At 36.9% G+C, this 17901-nt stretch overlaps 2 protein-coding genes across 2 annotated transcripts; one reads left to right on the top strand and one right to left on the bottom strand.

Annotated features, from left to right (window-relative positions):
• Positions 1-1441: 1441 nt before the first annotated feature.
• LOC108671801 (derlin-1) lies at positions 1442-12864 on the top strand. The gene is made up of 6 exons (XM_018159387.2): positions 1442-1493; positions 7887-8144; positions 9131-9242; positions 10113-10353; positions 10908-11018; positions 11842-12864. Exons 2-6 carry the CDS (start codon positions 7992-7994, stop codon positions 11987-11989), a joined length of 765 nt encoding a protein of 254 aa, XP_018014876.1. The 5' UTR covers positions 1442-1493; positions 7887-7991; the 3' UTR covers positions 11990-12864.
• Positions 12865-14725: 1861 nt separating this feature from the next.
• Positions 14726-17414, bottom strand: LOC108671806 (ADP-ribosylation factor-like protein 2). The gene is made up of 3 exons (XM_018159393.2): positions 17112-17414; positions 16618-16698; positions 14726-15590 (listed from the first exon to the last, which is right to left on the bottom strand). The coding sequence occupies exons 1-3, from the start codon at positions 17265-17267 to the stop codon at positions 15456-15458; spliced, it is 372 nt and encodes a 123-aa protein (XP_018014882.1). The 5' UTR covers positions 17268-17414; the 3' UTR covers positions 14726-15455.
• Between the last annotated feature and the right edge of the window lie 487 nt (positions 17415-17901).

Genomic DNA, 17901 nt, shown 5'->3' with positions numbered 1-17901 from the left:
TGTTAAACAATCACAGGCAAACCACCCACAAAATTATGCCCAGGTATACGCAGACGGAGAGCACTAACCATCGTAGCTTGCCGTGCAATGCAACGGTTTTTAGCGCATTTTCTCATTAATGGAAGAAAGGCGCTATTGTGCTCGACATGTCCGTCCGTCCATGACTTCACGCTTTCGTCGACGAGAAAATGCGCTCTCTGTCACTCACTGCAGTGAGTACTGAGTTATATTTTTTGTACATTGAATCTTGATGTTGTGTTCAGTAAGTATGATCTTGAATCGCACTGATCGTTGAAGAAGTCGAGACGGTTTTACCCGAAAAATTCTGTATTTTTGAGCTTAAATCTGTCGCATTGATAGTAAGGGTATTTTCTGTAAGGAATTCGTGCTGTAGGTTAGAATGGAGTTTCACAGTATTGATAATCGCTCACAGCGCCGTTCCACTCAGTGTGCTACCCACTCAAAGTTTCGTCCCACTCCGTAAAAAACGAGGCTGTGAACGAATCATATACGTTCTCATTCACTCAAAGATAATCGTTCATAAACAATTTTTAAGGGGGAGCGCAGCTGTGCACCACCAATTTTGTGCACCAATAAGCCCTGAATCGAACGCCTTGGATCTCTCCGGACATCCACCAATAAGCCGTGAGCCACTCTGGTTTGTCCTCCTCCGGCCTTGCATAGAACCTGCCGTGCATCACCAGGCCGCGGATCGAATATGTCTTCCGGGCATGGTTAAATTACGTAATTTTACGTTCACAGCATTTGAGGCTAGGTTTCCATAATTTATCGTCCTTCGACCAGTGAATCAATCGTCAGCTATGGAAAGATCGAGTTCCAAAGGCCGGATCCCTTGTGAATCAAGTGACGAAAAGTTCAAGAATCGGCAACAGGCCATGGGCCTATTTCTTCAACGCCGACACTTCTATTCTATTCTAGTGGCCGTTCGACCGAGGGCTGGTTCGACGCACGGCCTAGATACGGACGGCTTGAAGTGTTGAAGGCTACGTTCGGGAAGGCAGGAATCATGATGGTCCATTACATCCAGGGCAGTGGTGGTCTTCGGCAGGCGACCCTTTTAAGGTGTAGAAATAATTTGTCCAGTCCCTCATATAACCGCTCTGAAGTAGGGCACTACAAGCCCAACATAACTGGTTGATTTTGGCGTGGGTTGTTCCCAACCTTCCATCGACTATCAGGCTCTTGCTCACTAATAATAATATTGTACTAATTGCTCACAATATGGAATTTATATTATTTAAATAGAAGCTACGATGAACCCATGGCCGTCGCGATATTTCGAGAAATATTTACATAATTTCGTCATGTGTTAATGGAAGTTGCAATGACACGTCATGTACAATGTTCAGCTAAAAGTTTTCACACGTTTCCGATATTACATTCTAAGCGAGCAGTATATTTGCTAACGGCTCACAAGGGGGTTTGCCAGTAATCAAGCCAGAGCCAGACATTCGCAAAAACATTCTCTGAAGGTGCGTTGATTTGCGGAATAACCTCAATCTGAATATTTAATTGCAAGAAGTTAATTAAAATTATTCACGTAATCACTCCAATCAGTATTTACCAACGCATTCGTAATAGAAATGCATCCAAAATTCACACAAATGTACCTTGTTCCATATTGTTGTAGGTACCTGCATGACCGGGGACCCTTTGACTCATTTGCCTGAAAATATATGTTGAAGGTTTTTGTTGCTCTACTCTAGACTCTAGAGTTTATAACAATCTTGTCACTAGGTATGGTGCTTAGAAATTTTTAACTTGAACACATATTAGCCTACACTGCTTGAAGAGTTGAAGTCTTGAACGATCTTTTAATTTGTTGAAACCTGAATACGTGTGCAGTGCTTGGACAAGTCAGACTTCTTCAAATCCTCAATCTAACCTCCCTGAGGCTATCTTGCTCTAATAAATTGCTCCTTTTGCGGTTCTGCCTAAACAGCTGGCCAAGCTGGGTTTGTATTAGAATAGAATAGCGGTTTCAGCATTTATTAGACCATAGGCCTGCCGCCGGCCGATTCTTAACATTGCAGAATATTCAAAGGCCACAGCTTGTTGCGGTCTTAAACATGCAACTCACTGCTTCAAATCTTGCTTTGCTTAACTGCCTGGCAGGCTGGCCTCCTTGCCAATTCTGACCAGAAACTGGCGCACAGAGCTGGGATTGAACCCGCGCTTCTCTGCTCCAATCTTGGTACTCTCTATTCTGAACTTTAACTACTGGGCCTATTACTTTAGCTAGGCTTTTAGCCTATTAGTATTACGAGTATTAGCTGTGATAATATTTCTGGCCTCAGTGTCAGTGCTCAGTGGCCTGGGCCCCATTGTGGCAAACCAGTGATTTTTTAAATTCAGTTCATTTTTAATTTCCTCATTTTCTCAAAATTTTAACAGATTTCTTATGTATGATAATTCTGGTATCCAAGATACTTTACTGGTCTACTTATAGGGCTCAAAAATGAACTTGAGGAAAAACTCTAAAAAACTCTCTGTTTTGCCACTATGCTGGGCCCACTATGCAGAGGGTCGGCAATATATGGATTTTTAAGCCCAAAGCGTCGCCGGCCATTTTAAAGATGCATTGCCGGGTAATTTTTAATGAAAAGCCATTTACGCTGAGTAATGACGAACTATTTACAAGCCACGAACTTATTACAAGGTTGCATGCACGTGTTACCCCAAATAACTAATTTTACCCTAAAAACAGTCCGGTTGTACAGCAAGTGTCCCATGGTCAGGAAGGTGCAGCGTGTACGCCGGAGGTTCGTTTTCGGATGTACGCCAGTACGCCAGGAAAGAAAGTTGCCAATATGCTTGCTAAAAACGGAAGTGTAACCCTCACCAATGCTGCATGATCGACACAGGCACATGTACTTTACGATTGATGCCTGGCGATCGTCACAAACACACGTCATTTTTTGCGGGAACTCATCGCAACTGATTTCCGGACAAGCTTCGCTGCATCGTAATCCATCCAACGTACCGGAAACCTTACTTTTTTTCTAAATAGTTGGCTGAAGACTGAGATTTGAGAAATATATTAAATGCAAGAATTTCAATCTAAATGTGTCGGCAAGATCTTCTGAAGGCGAAAATTTTGCCGATAATGCATCGCCGTAGGTCTTTAAATCTTTGTTCACTCTCTGCACAGTGGGCCTGGGCAGTGGGCACGGCACGAGGCTGGGGCTCCATTATGGCATTATCCATACCATGCACTGGGCGCTGGCGCCTGGCAGCTGGCGCTGTGCAATGAGTTCACCCTACTACTACTAGGCTATAGCTTTTCAATACCTAATACCTTGGCTTCAGCCTGCAAGCTTGATTGTTAATAGTTAGGTCAACTTAATAGGGTACTAAGGGCAGGCCTAAACATACCATATTCCAACACATTAAGGACATACCAAAAAATGAATGGCTATAAAAAGATTACCGTATGTGCAACTCGAGTTCTGATTGCCTTACGTCACTCTCAAAACACAAAACTACGTGCCAGCAATGATGGAACGTCACAAACTGTTGCCATATTTATTTAAAAGCCTTTAGAATTAAAATCTACAAAATCCCTGAATTCCAAAGATGTGTATGACTAAATTAGGCATATTGTGAGACTAATTCAGACAGCGCTTCAAACTCTTACTAATTCATAATTCCAACGCCCTGTGTGAGCAACGCTGTGTTGGAATTCTGATGCCCTGTGTTAGCTGTATTGGAATACGACACAGCTCGGAATGAGCTTAATAAAAAATTTTAATTTTTTAATTAGGATTTTAATTAAGAGCTATTAAGCTTTTAATTAAGAAATTTTAATTTTTGAACACAGCTTGGGCCTCAGAACAAGCTGTGTGTGTCCAATTCCAAGCTGTGTCAGAATTAGTTTTTTTGTCTAAAACCATCTCTTAACTTAATCATCTATTAATTTATTTACCACTTGAAATCAGCAAATACAAGTATACTTAAAGGATTCCTAATATATTCACAGTCTCACAGACTTATTTAAAAGTCTCAAACCATAATATTCTTTCTACACAAACAGTTTATCACTACCGTAAAATGGGGTAACTTAGACCACTTTTTTTCTTATAAATTATGCCATTTTCTTACTAGCTAAATTAAACTTGAATTGAAACGTGCAAAATACAGGTCTATACTCTAGCTTCACTCACCATAAATTGCTGGCTCCTGCCTCTCATAGTCTTTTTGTAATTTCAAAAAAAGTGATCCATTGACAAAATTTTTCTATGTCAAATAGTTTTTGAGTTGTGGGGGTTTTTGTAAAAAAAACGAAAAGTGGTCTAAGTTACCCCGCCGGTCTAAGTTACCCCATTTTACGGTATTTGGTAGAGCAAGGTCAACTATCAACTTTGACATGTGTTACGATGTTCTGGCTAGTTGACTTGGACTTTCGCTCTGAGGATCTTAACATTTTCCCGCAAGACCTAGTGTTTTGGCTGAATGTGACGCGCAATAGTATGACGTCATTATTTCAACCATCTACGCATGCATGGAAGTAAGACAAAGCTTAATATAAAGGAATAAGTTGAGAAGTGTTGGAATTTCCAACGATGTCAGAATATGGTGCATTTACCCTAAGTTCCTCTAGTCATACTCATGTAATGTAAATTGTATTTCCAGTTTTCCACTTTTATTCAATATTCAATTTATTATCTACTCAATAGGTATATCAATCTCTTATGTATGATAATGCTGGTATCCCAAATACTTACTGATCTACTATTTGTACTTACAGGACTCAAAAATGTACCTACTTGAGGTAGGGCAACAAAAAATGTTCTCCGTTGCCACAATGGCTTGGCAATTCACAAAATGGGAATCTAGCTGCTGCAAAAAATGGTAGGCATGTGATCAAGCAGGGAAAACATATTCCTTTAGGGCTGCACCTGCAAGTAGAGCTTTCCCAATTCCCGCTATTTCCGAAACCACAAGTTCCCCAGCACATGAATTACCTCCTATAATCTAATTGTTGACAAAAGTGTATGATCGGGCCATGAGTCTCCAAATGCAAATGTATTAAAAATTTGTCAGCCTGGGACTGTAAGATTTCAGAAACAAGCAAGGCAATTCCAATCCTGCATCACTGCATGTGACATGAGAGACAGCTTGCTAACAGTAACAGGTAATGGCAAAGAACTTAGAAACTAACACATCTATGATTGAAATAAAAAATTCACTTTATAAAATGCTAAATTGCCTTTATAATGAAGCAAAGTGTTCTTATTGCTATTTTTAGGGTAAATACTAAAATTAAATATTAATGAACTCATTAAATTTTGAATATTAACTTACATGGTGATGGTTTGGAAAATTTACCATCCAATGGGTAATAAGAGACTGGCAAGGTAAATTGGGACAGTCCCCTGTCATGGCCTAAAAATGTTATAGTGGCAAAAATAATTGAAATATTGCAAAACTGAAATTAGTGGCATAAACTTCATTTTCCTTTCTATGTAGCATAAAGAAAAGTTAAGAAATTACACATTTACTAGATCTAAAAAATCCATGTAAAAAAATGTTATAAATGATATTTTAGAAAAGTATATATTTCTGCTAAGGTCTGTACTAAAAACATATCTGCCATATTAATTTTCTTAAAAAAACTTGCAAACAGGTGTTGGTTTTAAAATTGTAATGATGGAATTTGTGTACCTTGAGTCAGAATAAAATGACAGCCGTTTCTGCAAGATGGGGTATTATAAGACACCCCTCCTTCATGGCGCAATTCAGGACACCCATAAAAATGCATTTACAGCAGAACCTTGGTTAGCAAAGGTTCCAGTCCATGAAAATATCAGTTAATGACTAAGAATTTTAATTAAATTTACCACCAAGCTTGGCAAAAAAAATTTCACTTGAGACTTGACAAAAAATTAATGCATTATTGATCATCACAAATTGTGCATAGAATGTCATAGATAAAGTTGTGCACTGGGTGACATGGAATGAAAATTAATTTAAAATTTGATATGGTAATATCATTGATAAATGAAAAACAAGTACAAATCACAGAAAATATCATTTTACATCTACATCATCTACGAATGAAGAGGACTTCTGAGTACTGTTGGTAATGGATGAGTATGCTCTGCATGCTTCAAACGTTTCAAAGTTAAGTTTTATTTCAAGTGTCTTGGATTAGCCCATTTGCTGGGGTAATTCAGGATGTTATTTTTGCTTCTGGTACCTTAAAAATAGCATATAGAATTTTTTTCAGAGATACCATAGGAAAGCCCTCTCAAAGACCTTTAAAATGAGCCCAAACTCATATATAAAACGTTTCATGGTAAGGAGTTGTCAATGCAAAAAAATTTGTCCCTTATTTCCGTGTATGATGGTACAGGTTATGGTCCATGTATGTATAATATTGATATTCAATAGGTTTGAGGTTCAAACTAGGCATTGCAGCCATTGCTAATGGACAAAGGTTACTGAAAATGCATGGGCACTACTAAAGAAGCTAAATTGGAAAATATTTTGTGCCTGCCCAGTATAAAATTATTATGCACATTATTATTAATAATGCACAGTGTTTTTTGTGCAGCTAGCACAGTATAAAATTGGGTTAGTCAAATTGCAAAATTGCATTGGTTGGGTGAGGCATTAGCGGAGTGAAAATATTCAGCATGTGCATGCATGCCCCCAGGCATAGCACAGCTGCTCTATTGATCAGGCACTACTAGCATAACTTCACAATTCAAAAATCAGGTTTCATTGAAGATCAGAGAATTTGTTTTATTTACAATAATGATGAGGGCCTCGTGATAGCCAAGGCCCTCATCATTAAGGATGGGACTCCAGCCATCAACCTTTAAACTACTGGATTTATCAGAACATTGAGACTGTTTTTGGAGTGATTTTTGGTGTTTTAAATACTTGAGTATCTTCATGTTTTTGTGATTTTGTAATTATTTCTAACTATCTTGATTTCTGAGTAGTATCCTATTTACATGATTTTATACTTTTGTCAATCCAAATTCTATCACTCAATGCATCTTGTAACTTGATAATGAGTGATTGATACATTTGAAATGTTGTTAAAGAAATAAAAATGTCCATCGGTACCCTGATATTCGATTTACTAGTGCAAACGAAAAATATTGTTCGATCTATTGAAAAAACTAATAAGGAAATAGTAAATAAAACAAATTCTCTGGTCTTCAATGAAACTTGCATAAAGGAAAAAATTTTGCCAACCTATACTAAAACTCAAAAATCATATACAATCACCAGAGTATTGGTGATGCCCAATGATTCACCAATTGATGCCTAATTTATTCACAAAATGTGAAGCCTACATAATTGAATAAGTTGGATTGTTACCATAGAATCTTGTGTGTACTGAATCCTTGCTTTAAAAATGCTTCCTGAAATTTAACAAATTTACATTTGCAAGTTTGAAGAGAAGGGCACAGGTGAGTGGGAAGGGTGCAGGGTGCTGTGAGATAGGTAGATATTAATGCACATGCCACACAACTAAAATGCAAATCTATGATGTGAATCTACAAGACAAGAAGCTGCTTTATTATCATCTTTTTTTTACAGATCTGTAAACAAATGTTTTATTTTGTACAGGTGAATCTACTGTATCATGATCTTTTTTTTACTAGTTGTCTGTTGCTGCATTCCTGTTGCTATTTCATGTGCTTATTTAATTGGGAAAATTTTTTCTTAAGAAGCATCAGTCAGCCAAAGCTGTTATTGATACCATTATGTTTGTATACATTATTAATAGCAACCACTGTGTTGATTTTATGAACTAAGTTGAAACAAGTTCAGTTGTAAAATTCACCATAACTTTTTCAGAGAAAATGTAAATTTAAAAAATCTATCATCAACATTATATGTTTCAGAGACTGAGAGTTGAGTGTGTTTTGGGTATTTTAAATCATTGACAACATATGAAAAGTTGATAATTTTGACTCTTTTATAGAAGATATCTAAAATTAGCCTTTAAGATGGGGGACTTGAACCAGTGGTTCAATAGTTTACCTCCCATGACAAGGTATTGGTTTGGAGGTACAGTTGCCTTCTCCTTACTTGGCCGTTTTGGAATCTTACAGCCACATTGGCTCATTCTACATTATGATCCTCTCTTCTACAGCTTCCAGGTGAGTTCTTTTTTCTACCTTGCAAGTATCTATCTAGTATCTAAATCAGTGCATAACCTCTTTTTGATAGTTTTGCACTGTATTGTGTGTACATCTTTATCCCATTTTTTTCAGGTATTTACTTGAGCTGATAGCTTTGATATCTTGCAAAACTTTTTTTCTGAAGTTTGTTTCAAATTATGTACTACATTAGTTATTGACTTGAATTTGTGTTTAAAAAGTTGATTTTAAAAAGAAATTTAAGGCATGATAAACTGCAATTGATTATTTGTTCTCAATTCTCAGTTTCTTAAAGATTCTTGTGCTTTAAAATCTTTAATTTCATTTAGAAATGGGCAGCAAGCATATCAGCACTAGTGTTCATGTGCACATTTGTGTGTTGACAGCTTTAGGCTACATTCATGTTGACAGCTCTAGACTAAAATTTTACATCTTAATTTGGGCACAATTTTGGTGAAAAATTGAGATATTTTGTTGCAATGTTTTTTATGGAAGAAATAGTTTTATGACATAAAAAGTCAACTATATTATTTATTTATTTATTATAATTAATCATCTTCAGAAATTCAAGAATATTTTCTCCAGTGCTTCATAGTAATTATGTATTTATATTTACAAAATAAGTTTCAGTATGAATATAGTATCAATTAATACAATTTATTATGTTGAAGAGTGACAAATTTTCTTTTTATTTTGTTTGTTTATTTAAATTCTTTATTTTATGAACTGTGATGGTGAAAGTTCATGTGGGACTTCCATTGAAATTTCAATGAAGTACTTTCTCTAATAAAGTGTTCTTGTTACAATTAATAAAAATTATAAAAGATCAATTAATCCAATGACCTGATGCTTTTTAGATGTTCATACCAATAGTTGTCATATTGCTCAGTTTTATATATAAATTTTGCATAATTTGACCCTGTCCTTGAAATAATGCTTTGTATTCAATATTTTGATTGTGATTTCAATGCCTTTTTGTGACACAGATTTGGCGGCCAGTGACAGCACTCTTCTTCTACCCCATCACACCCGCCACTGGATTCCACTTCCTCATCAACCTCTACTTCCTCTATAATTACTCTTTGAGATTGGAAACAGGTCTCGTCCCAAATTTTATTGATAGTTTGAAGTGAAGAAGTGATATGATCACTGATTATTGGAGTTGAAATGATGTGCACATTTTCACTAAAATACTTGACTTCATTAACCTCCTTGCAAAACATGAGTGGTATAAAATATCTTTCAACTTGTGTTCAGGACATAACCTTAAGTAACTCTTGCAATTAATTTCTGTTTTAAAAATCGTGGATAAAAATCATGTCCTAACAAGGTGCTGTTTTGCGGTGATGCAAAAGATATCTTCAGATCTTCTGAATCCCCAAAAAGTTGTCAAAATTACTATCAAATGTCTGTACAAATGAGCATAGCTACAAACATAGCTAGGCTCCAAAGTATAACTATGAGTTAAAAGGTTGTGTAAGGTTGAATCGGGTAATATATTTATATAGGAATCTGATGGCTGATTGTATTAAATTTATTTCAACTGAATTTGAAATTTGATGGCAACTCTTAGGATATTAAATTCTATTTATCATGTTATTGATAACAACTAATGGGATGTTAAAGTCTGTTCAGCATATTGCTGTTGAATAAACTGATCAAGCAACTGATGTATTGTGCAGTGATGGGAATGGTGCTATTAATTAAGGTGTAAATCTTAAATAGTCATTATTTTTTGTGATATTTCCTGTACATACATAACCTGAAAATAATGTAAATGTCTAGAATTTTTCTTTATCTCAGAATGAATATTTTAGTCAGTATTGCAGTCTATGAAATTATAGTGAGAAGATACAGTCAGTTTGCTGGAGAGTTTTGGAGGTTAGTTGCTTGGTAGTTTTTGTTTAATGTTTATCAAAATTCATCTAAAAAATTTGAGTTCTACATATAAAATTTTTAATTGCGCAGGTCTATTTTTGGGCCGAACGGCAGACTACTTGTTTATGCTGCTGTTCACGTGGCTGTGCTGCGTCGTTGTAGCACTCATGGGCAACATAATGATGCTCATGGATCCCATGGTGATGTGCGTGCTGTACGTGTGGTGTCAGCTCAACCAGGAGACCATCGTCTCCTTCTGGTTTGGCACGCAATTCAAAGCCATGTACTTGCCGTGGGTGCTGCTTGGCTTCAACCTCATTGTGGCTGGAGGGTGAGGCCTTGAGCTTGCCTGAAATATCTCTTGCTATACTGAGGGTGGTTTAGCTTTTAAGATTTTTTTTATTCTTGACAAGGGAAGAAAAATGGGAGGGAATGTGTTCTTAGTTTCAGTTCTCAAGAAGTGATATTGGTTTCAGTTCTTGCCGAGTTGAGTTCCTGGAGCTTCCAGTAAAACTTTTATTGATTTTTTTAGACTAGATTACACTTAATTTAAAATCATTGAGATTTAAATGTGTTGCACAATATTTTTAGGTGACCGTTCACAAATTTTTTTAGTTTTCCAGTGAAAATTCTTGAGGAATTCACTAGTATCTAATATTGCAATAAATTGTTACAAACTATGAACATCGTCTAGACCCTTGAACATACAGCATTCGACTATGAAACTCGTCTTTAAAATTAATTGATACCCTCGTGCTTGCTGATGAAATCCAAAAGATCTGAGGTATTTGTTAGAGGCCAGTGATACAATATTAATTTATTTTACTTTTCTAGAAGATTTTTGGACGGGATACATTTACCACGTTACTAATAAATGTTCTGCAGGGGCCTTATGGAGTTTGTGGGCATCTTGGTCGGTCATCTCTACTTCTTCCTGGCGTTCAAATACCCGCAAGACTTTGGCGGCGCCTCTCTGCTCAGCACGCCACAGATTTTGTCAGTAACTCCTCTGTTATATTTATTTTTTGGGGAAATTAGATTTTTATTTGTTTATTTGAAGTTTGGCTGTGGAAATGTACAAGAAGTGACGAAAATATTAGTATGATTCTGTATGTACATTTACTCATATATTGATATGATGAAAAGATATCTTGCTGGTATTCATTTTTACTATCATTTCGGGACATTAACTCGTATTGAAAATTTTTAGAGTTTTGAAATAAGCAGACGTGCATCATTAAACGGAGCAGAATTCAAAAATTGACACTTTATCTACGCCATAATTTACTCGACATTATTTGTAAATGAAAATAAAATCAAAATTTTCTTCGTATTTCAAAACCTGAATTGCATCGAGTCTTTGTTAAATGAAGGTTTGAATGGGTATTTCATCAATTCATTCTGTTGTTTTGCAATGAAACCATGCTATGGCGTGGAAGACCATTATTACTCCATGCTAAACTCTTAGAAGATTATCTTATCACGGCGATGCTGTGTATAACAGCAATTTATCAACAATTCGTGAAATTTAACCCATAAACCCCTTGCGCCTCAGTCATTCGTGCGAAAGCACGAATGACTGAGGCGCCTCCCCCCGCGGATGCGGCGGATTCTTCCACGCGGACGCGGTGGGACACTTTTTTTTAGATACATTTGGAAATTTCACCCTCAGTACTGAAAGGTAGACATTTGAATCGGGTAGAAATGTGGCATTTTCTATGTTCTTCGAATGTCCCATTACTGGGACAGGGAAAGTCATGTGCTGTCTGCACGTCGTTGAGGAGAAGCTTAATATCTCTAATTATTTATTATTTCGCAGGTACGATTACTTCCCAAACCAGCGAGGCGTCATGTCAGGCTTCGGTCAAGCGCCCCAAGCTCCTCCTGCTGGGGGCAACGGCAGAGGAGGTGGTGGTGGTGGGGGAGGAGGAGCGTGGTTCAGAGGACAAGGTCACACGCTGGGATGAAATTTACCAGACATTTCAAAGTAATTTTTGTCAAGATTATTTGGTACAGCCATAGTTGGATGAACATTAAGTGGAGAACATTTGGTTATGAAAGCCTTCAGATAGATATTCAAGGTTGAATGTTTATTTTAACATCTCACGTTGTGTTTGATTTGAGCACTTGATTGCTTAAGCCTTTTCTAGGAACGTTGAGTTGCTGGTTATGCTTGACGTCACTGGCTGTCGATTCTTGTTATCCCAACCCCTCAAAGCTCGCATGTATTTAGGAATTTTATATTGATGGATTTATATCAAGCATAATGCCAATGGGCATTTCTACCCCGCACTTGCAGACACGGTACCTGATATTCTTGAGTATCTTCACTTTATATGTCCCCCAGTTAGGCCACCTTAGTTCCTCTAGAATTATCTACTAAATACTTTGCTAATTCTAGCAATTTGATTTTTATTGTGCGAGTCCTTCAGTTATCGGTGGTTTTTCTAGGACGGCGTTGAATGCCAATATCGAGAATGTCGTTTTGCCACATATCCCATTTGATTTTATTTAAGGGATATAGCAGCCCAGTAATTGCTTATTCACTCAGTGTTGTGTGATACTTATTTGCGCGTGCAAATTTTTTCATTTCTGCCGATTCGATTGATTGCCATTGCGTTGATGTCAGTCGTCGCGCACCTGAGTCTATACAGGTGCTTCCCGTTGTGCTCGACGCTCGAATGAAAGCTCGAGACGCAGAAGTCTTGTGCCGCCTGGAGTATTTTGATCATGGGGATCGTTGCTTTTACAGCAACTAACCCGTTTACTGATTTTTTACCGTCGTTGCAAAAATGACTCGTTTCCTTATATTTGGTACGTCTAATAGCCCATGTCTCACTGTCTTCGAGTTTCATTAACCCATTGCTTCATTGACGAGAGAACTTCTCTGATCGAAGTTCAAGTAGGAAATGTCTAGTGCCTAGACATGACTAATTCAGAGCAATTAGAAGAGGCTACAGTGCAATTCCTGTCTTTGTCGCTGCGTGACGTTAGGTTTACCAGTTCCCTCTTCTTTTGAAATCGCGCCTAATCGTATTGCAAGACTTAGGATACAACCCTCCACTGTCAACAAAACCACGGCTCAAAACATAGACGTTCACTCACACGTGTGGCACGGGATGAACAAATTTAAGATGTGTAATTACCAATTTCAACGTAAATGATTGGGTGATTAATCATTCATTAATTGATGATTGAGTCGTTGGAAATAAAGCAAACTAAAAAGTGGACTAGTGTAGCGATAACTCACTTGAAACTAACTCGGGCGAATTGTTTGAGAATTGAGCACAAGTTTCTGCTTGATGTGCATCGAATATTAATTCCTTAAGGCGAATGAGGTACTATCTCAGTAAATAAACTCATTGACTCTTCGTTTATCTTGGTGATATTAGAATTCAGACCATCAATACGCAAAACAAAGCTTAGGTCGCCATTGAATTACAATGAGCAGGTTTCAGCAAAAAGCTACATAATCTTCAGGGACAATCGCGTCACTGAGATTACAATATAAACGAGAATGAACCTACCTTAACCCATTAATGCCGAGCGGTTCCATTTGGAACCAGCGGGAAAAATGGATCCATAATAAAATTGAATGATCAAATAAATATAGAAGTGTATGCGTAGGTTTGATATACACCTGGTACATGTTCTTTCAACGTTTGGTTCTGCTTCGCCGACTACTCCCTGTTCAGTTAACATTCAAAGATTATAAGAACCTGGTGTCAGGCATGACGGCTTGATATCATTGCGGAGAAAGGGGAGTAATTCGTTTTAAAAATTTATTAGTTATGAGTTAGATGTAGAATTTTATCGATAAAGCGAGTAATTTTAATGTTGTATATGGTTTTACCTGTTACCATGTTTCTAAAGTCATTTAGATCGTGAAATATTTAGCCCGGTTCCTAATGGAACCAAGCTATAATTTTTTCACATACCACGAAAAATGAATATTTGAACATATTTTTCATTACCGTCACAAGTGGTAATAGTAAACAAGAAAACAAAGAAAAATTCAGAAAATAATTCTCGGCATTAATGGGTTAATAGGGGATCATAATTATAACTACGTATTCCTTAACTTCAGCAGGCGACCATTTCATGACAAGTTCCTTCAATAGTCTTCGCTATCCGGTAAAATCGTCCGCAGCAAGTAGAAACACAGGACTAAAGAAGCATTAGAATAGAATAGAATAGAAGTGTCGGCGTTGAAGAAATAGGCCCATGGCCTGTTGCCGATTCTTGAAACTTTTCGTGACTTGATTCACAAGGGATCCGGCCTTTGGAACCCGATCTTTCCATAACTGACGATTGATTGGGATAGCTGCCGGACTTATTGCCTGCTCCGTAATTTGCTAGGCATTTTAAGACTGAACATATGCTCCTGCATAGCTTCGTCTGGACTTATTGCCTGCTCCGTAATTTGCTAGGCATTTTAAGACTGAACATATGCTCCTGCATAGCTTCGTCTAGTCTGTTTTTGAAGATGTTCATACTCGGAGCTTCAACGATGCTATCAGGGAGGCTGTTCCACATGTCGGTGACTCGTGCTGTTTTTTTAGTTTATAGCCGTGGCCCCTGGTGTTGGTTCTTGTTTCAAATTCTAGTAATCCTTCTGGGACCTTGTATAAGCCATGAGTATATTTGTATACTTCAATGAGGTCCCCACGCAGACGTCGTTGAGGCAAGATGAAAGCAAATCGCGCGATAACGCAGAATTTATTACAAACGTATCACAGATTTCTGACTTGCACACGATCTCTTCCGTTTACGCTAGCAAAACTTGTAACAAAAATAACTAAACTCACTCATTTCCTTCATACCAAATATATTTATCACATTACTGTGAGGCCATTTTGTCTAGCAGAAAAATTGAATTGAGAGGATTCAATTCAGTGCAAAAGCTGAGGGCTGCTGAGGGAGATATGTTTGGAAACAGCCTCCATTGAATCTGCAATTATTGGAAAAAGTCGATTTTAATAATTCAAGAAAGTTCTTACAGCAAAATGACAGAATTTGTTATCTACAATTCATACTCTATTTTATAAAAAAAAGACAAAGAACACTACAGATGATAGGTTAATATCAAAGATATTATTTCCTTAAGCGTATAGAGCGCTAACTTATACATCACTTCAAAAAACAGACGTGCGTGGAAAGAAATTGTTATTTAATGTACTTCACAAGTTCTTTTTTTTTTGGTTTTGTTAGAAAACATCAAAGACCTTAGAGCTTGAGTTAATGGAATTTCTTTAGGACTCGAGACGAACACGTAGGTAAGGTGCCCATATTCCCTAGGTCCAGGAAAACAACCAGGCAATGCCAGTAGAGGCTTCAAAAACAAGAGCAATTTTATCTTGAAGCCACCTCTACTGGGACGCCGAGGAAAAATGTTCCTGTGCAGGGGGGTTGGTGCTTAAGACATAGCAGAGCTTAGTCGAGCGTAAATATCCTTGCGGCGATGTCCCTGATGAGCCAGTCCATTCCCTGCACGAGGTTGTCCCCCGTCACGGCGCTGCAGGGAAATATACTCCAGTGATGAGTCTTCAGATTTTGCAGGCTCAGCACCTGCACAGGTGAAGGGGTTCATGTCAAGCAATCTCCTCAAGAGAATGACAGAGCTGCGTAATTGCAACAAACTTAGAGATTCAACAACAAAGTTCAAATGAATTCCATCTTAAGCAATGTTGTGAGCCAGTATTACCTTACGTTATTGAAATTATTGAATTAATATACTTTCCTTTACTGTCCAAGCAATTCTATACATTGAATGACTAGATTTGAAATACGTACACCATTCACTAAAAGTGAAATTATTACTTCCACTAAATGAATGACCGAGATTTCTAACATTTAAAGCTAATAAATTCCATGTTAATCATTTTAAATAAATAACGCACAAACATTGGAGAATAATTCTAAAATCAGCCGACCTCTTAGGTTTTTAAAACACTCATTCCTAAGAAGCCTAAAAGCTCCTCAAGGACAATCCATTGCCTTTGCTATCAACAACAAATGAGGGTGCTAAGCTTCAATCAGTTACAAGATATCAACACCACAGATGTCCACATGATTCAACAGTACAAATCGATCCTTAATACGAGTGAAATGATTACTGGGTATTGTATTTTGTTTCCTCTGATCATTGTTAATGCCATGAAAAACTCGAACTCCTGAAGTTCACATTTATGTAACCTAACATAAAATAATTTATGTGAATTTTCATGTATTATCGATATATGGAAGAGAAAACCCAAACACAATTATTATAATAGTTTATATAAGATTAAAAAAGGTCCTAAATACTAATTAATTAATGATGCATAAAAAATTGGTAATCCCTTTTTCCACCAATCAAAATTCTTAACAAAGCTTGCACCTTGTATTCATTAATAGTTGTCCTGTACAGCCATTAAGCGTTATGATTTGAGCATTTTTATTCTTCATCGTCCTTTCATAACCAGGTTGAGAAACTGTTGCTTGTCATCACTTGATTCCCAACTTAATTTTAACTATTGAATGTAGTATCACAATTGCCCCTGGGAACGCGTGAAGACATTTACACGCCCGACGCCACGAGAGCCGCGGCACTCACGTCTCTGATGTCCTCGGAGGAGAGCGCCTCAGGAAGGTCCTGCTTGTTTGCCAGGACCAGCAGCGTCGCCCCACACAGCCTCTGCCAGACATAGAGTAGCTCAATAGATCATACTAAACTTATCACCAACGTGCAATAAATAAGATCAGATGACAGGTATTTGTAACGCTCATACGGTATCAGTTCTGCATTAGCATTTCAAAATTAAATTGTAAATAAAACGAGCTGCATGATTAAACTTCTACTGGATTTCACAGCTTGTTGCAAATATAAGTACAATGAAGATGTATAAAATTTTGTGTGAAATGCATTTCAGAGCATAACCATTTGTTCCATAAAGAGCAGATGATCATCACAGCACAACCACACAAAGAGTAATATCAGCATAGATTTACCGTACATGATTTGTGAATACGTACATGAAGAACAGAAGTGTATTTAATTAAGCATTGTTTAAATCTCAAGTTGACTTCACATAATGACTAGATGCATACTTCTTCCATGAGTAACTTGTGCAGTTCCTTCTCACAGTCCTTGAGGCGGTCCACATCAGCTGAGTCCACCACCCAGATCAGGCCATCTGTACACTCAAAATAGTTGCGCCAATACGAACGTAAGGATGTCTGCCCACCAACGTCCCAGATGTTCATCTTGTATCTGCAATAGAAATTGATCCAACTTGTCCATATTTTACACTAATTGAAATCCTAAAGTGTGACTGGACCTAGGAATTAGTATATCAGAAAATAATGAATGGAATTGAATAGAAAAACTGCACATTAGATTTTTCCATCCATATATATGAAATGAATTGATTAGAAAAACTTTGTGAATCAAAACTTTTTAACAAATAAAGTTGAAAAATTTAGCAATTTTAATGCAGTTCTGTAATACTTATCTTCAAAAAATAATAAATGTTTTGGTTTAAGTACCATAGTACTAGGTCTACAAAACCACTTCTGCTTATATTACATTGATACATGTATAATGTAAATGGTGGTCTATGACAACATTTTCTGAGGACTGATTCAAAGGGACATTCTTGTGTAGATTTTAGCTGATTCAAGATGCAAAAGTTAGGTTGAAAAAGGTTAAAATATACAATATATGAAAAAAATATTATTTTTGACAAGTTTTAAAGAATTGTTATATTTATTTTTTAATTTGTTGAGTGGTAGTTTATTTCACAAGGTATATATATATAGATTCTATTTTGCTACAGAAATATTCTCTTATACACAAAACTTGTCGATTTGTATTGTACATAAATTTCAGTCACAAATT

The sequence above is a fragment of the Hyalella azteca genome, unplaced genomic scaffold (assembly GCF_000764305.2).
Source record: "Hyalella azteca isolate HAZT.00-mixed unplaced genomic scaffold, Hazt_2.0.2 contig13563, whole genome shotgun sequence".
In the NCBI taxonomy this organism is placed as follows: Eukaryota; Metazoa; Arthropoda; class Malacostraca; order Amphipoda; family Hyalellidae; genus Hyalella; species Hyalella azteca.
Note: the sequence above shows the minus strand (reverse complement) of the source record. Positions and strands in the feature narration are given on the sequence as shown.

Coding starts and splice junctions, on each gene's coding strand:
- LOC108671801 (XM_018159387.2), top strand. CDS start 7,992: ATGGGGGACTTGAACCAGTGGTTCAATAGTTTACCTCCCATGACAAGG. Junction 10,354..10,907: donor AACCTCATTGTGGCTGGAGG/GTGAGGCCTTGA, acceptor AATGTTCTGCAG/GGGCCTTATGGAGTTTGTGG. Junction 11,019..11,841: donor CTCAGCACGCCACAGATTTT/GTCAGTAACTCC, acceptor ATTATTTCGCAG/GTACGATTACTTCCCAAACC.
- LOC108671806 (XM_018159393.2), bottom strand. CDS start 17,267: ATGAACATCTGGGACGTTGGTGGGCAGACATCCTTACGTTCGTATTGG. Junction 16,699..17,111: donor ACAAGTTACTCATGGAAGAA/GTATGCATCTAG, acceptor TATGTCTGGCAG/AGGCTGTGTGGGGCGACGCT. Junction 15,591..16,617: donor CCTCCGAGGACATCAGAGAC/GTGAGTGCCGCG, acceptor TCACCTGTGCAG/GTGCTGAGCCTGCAAAATCT.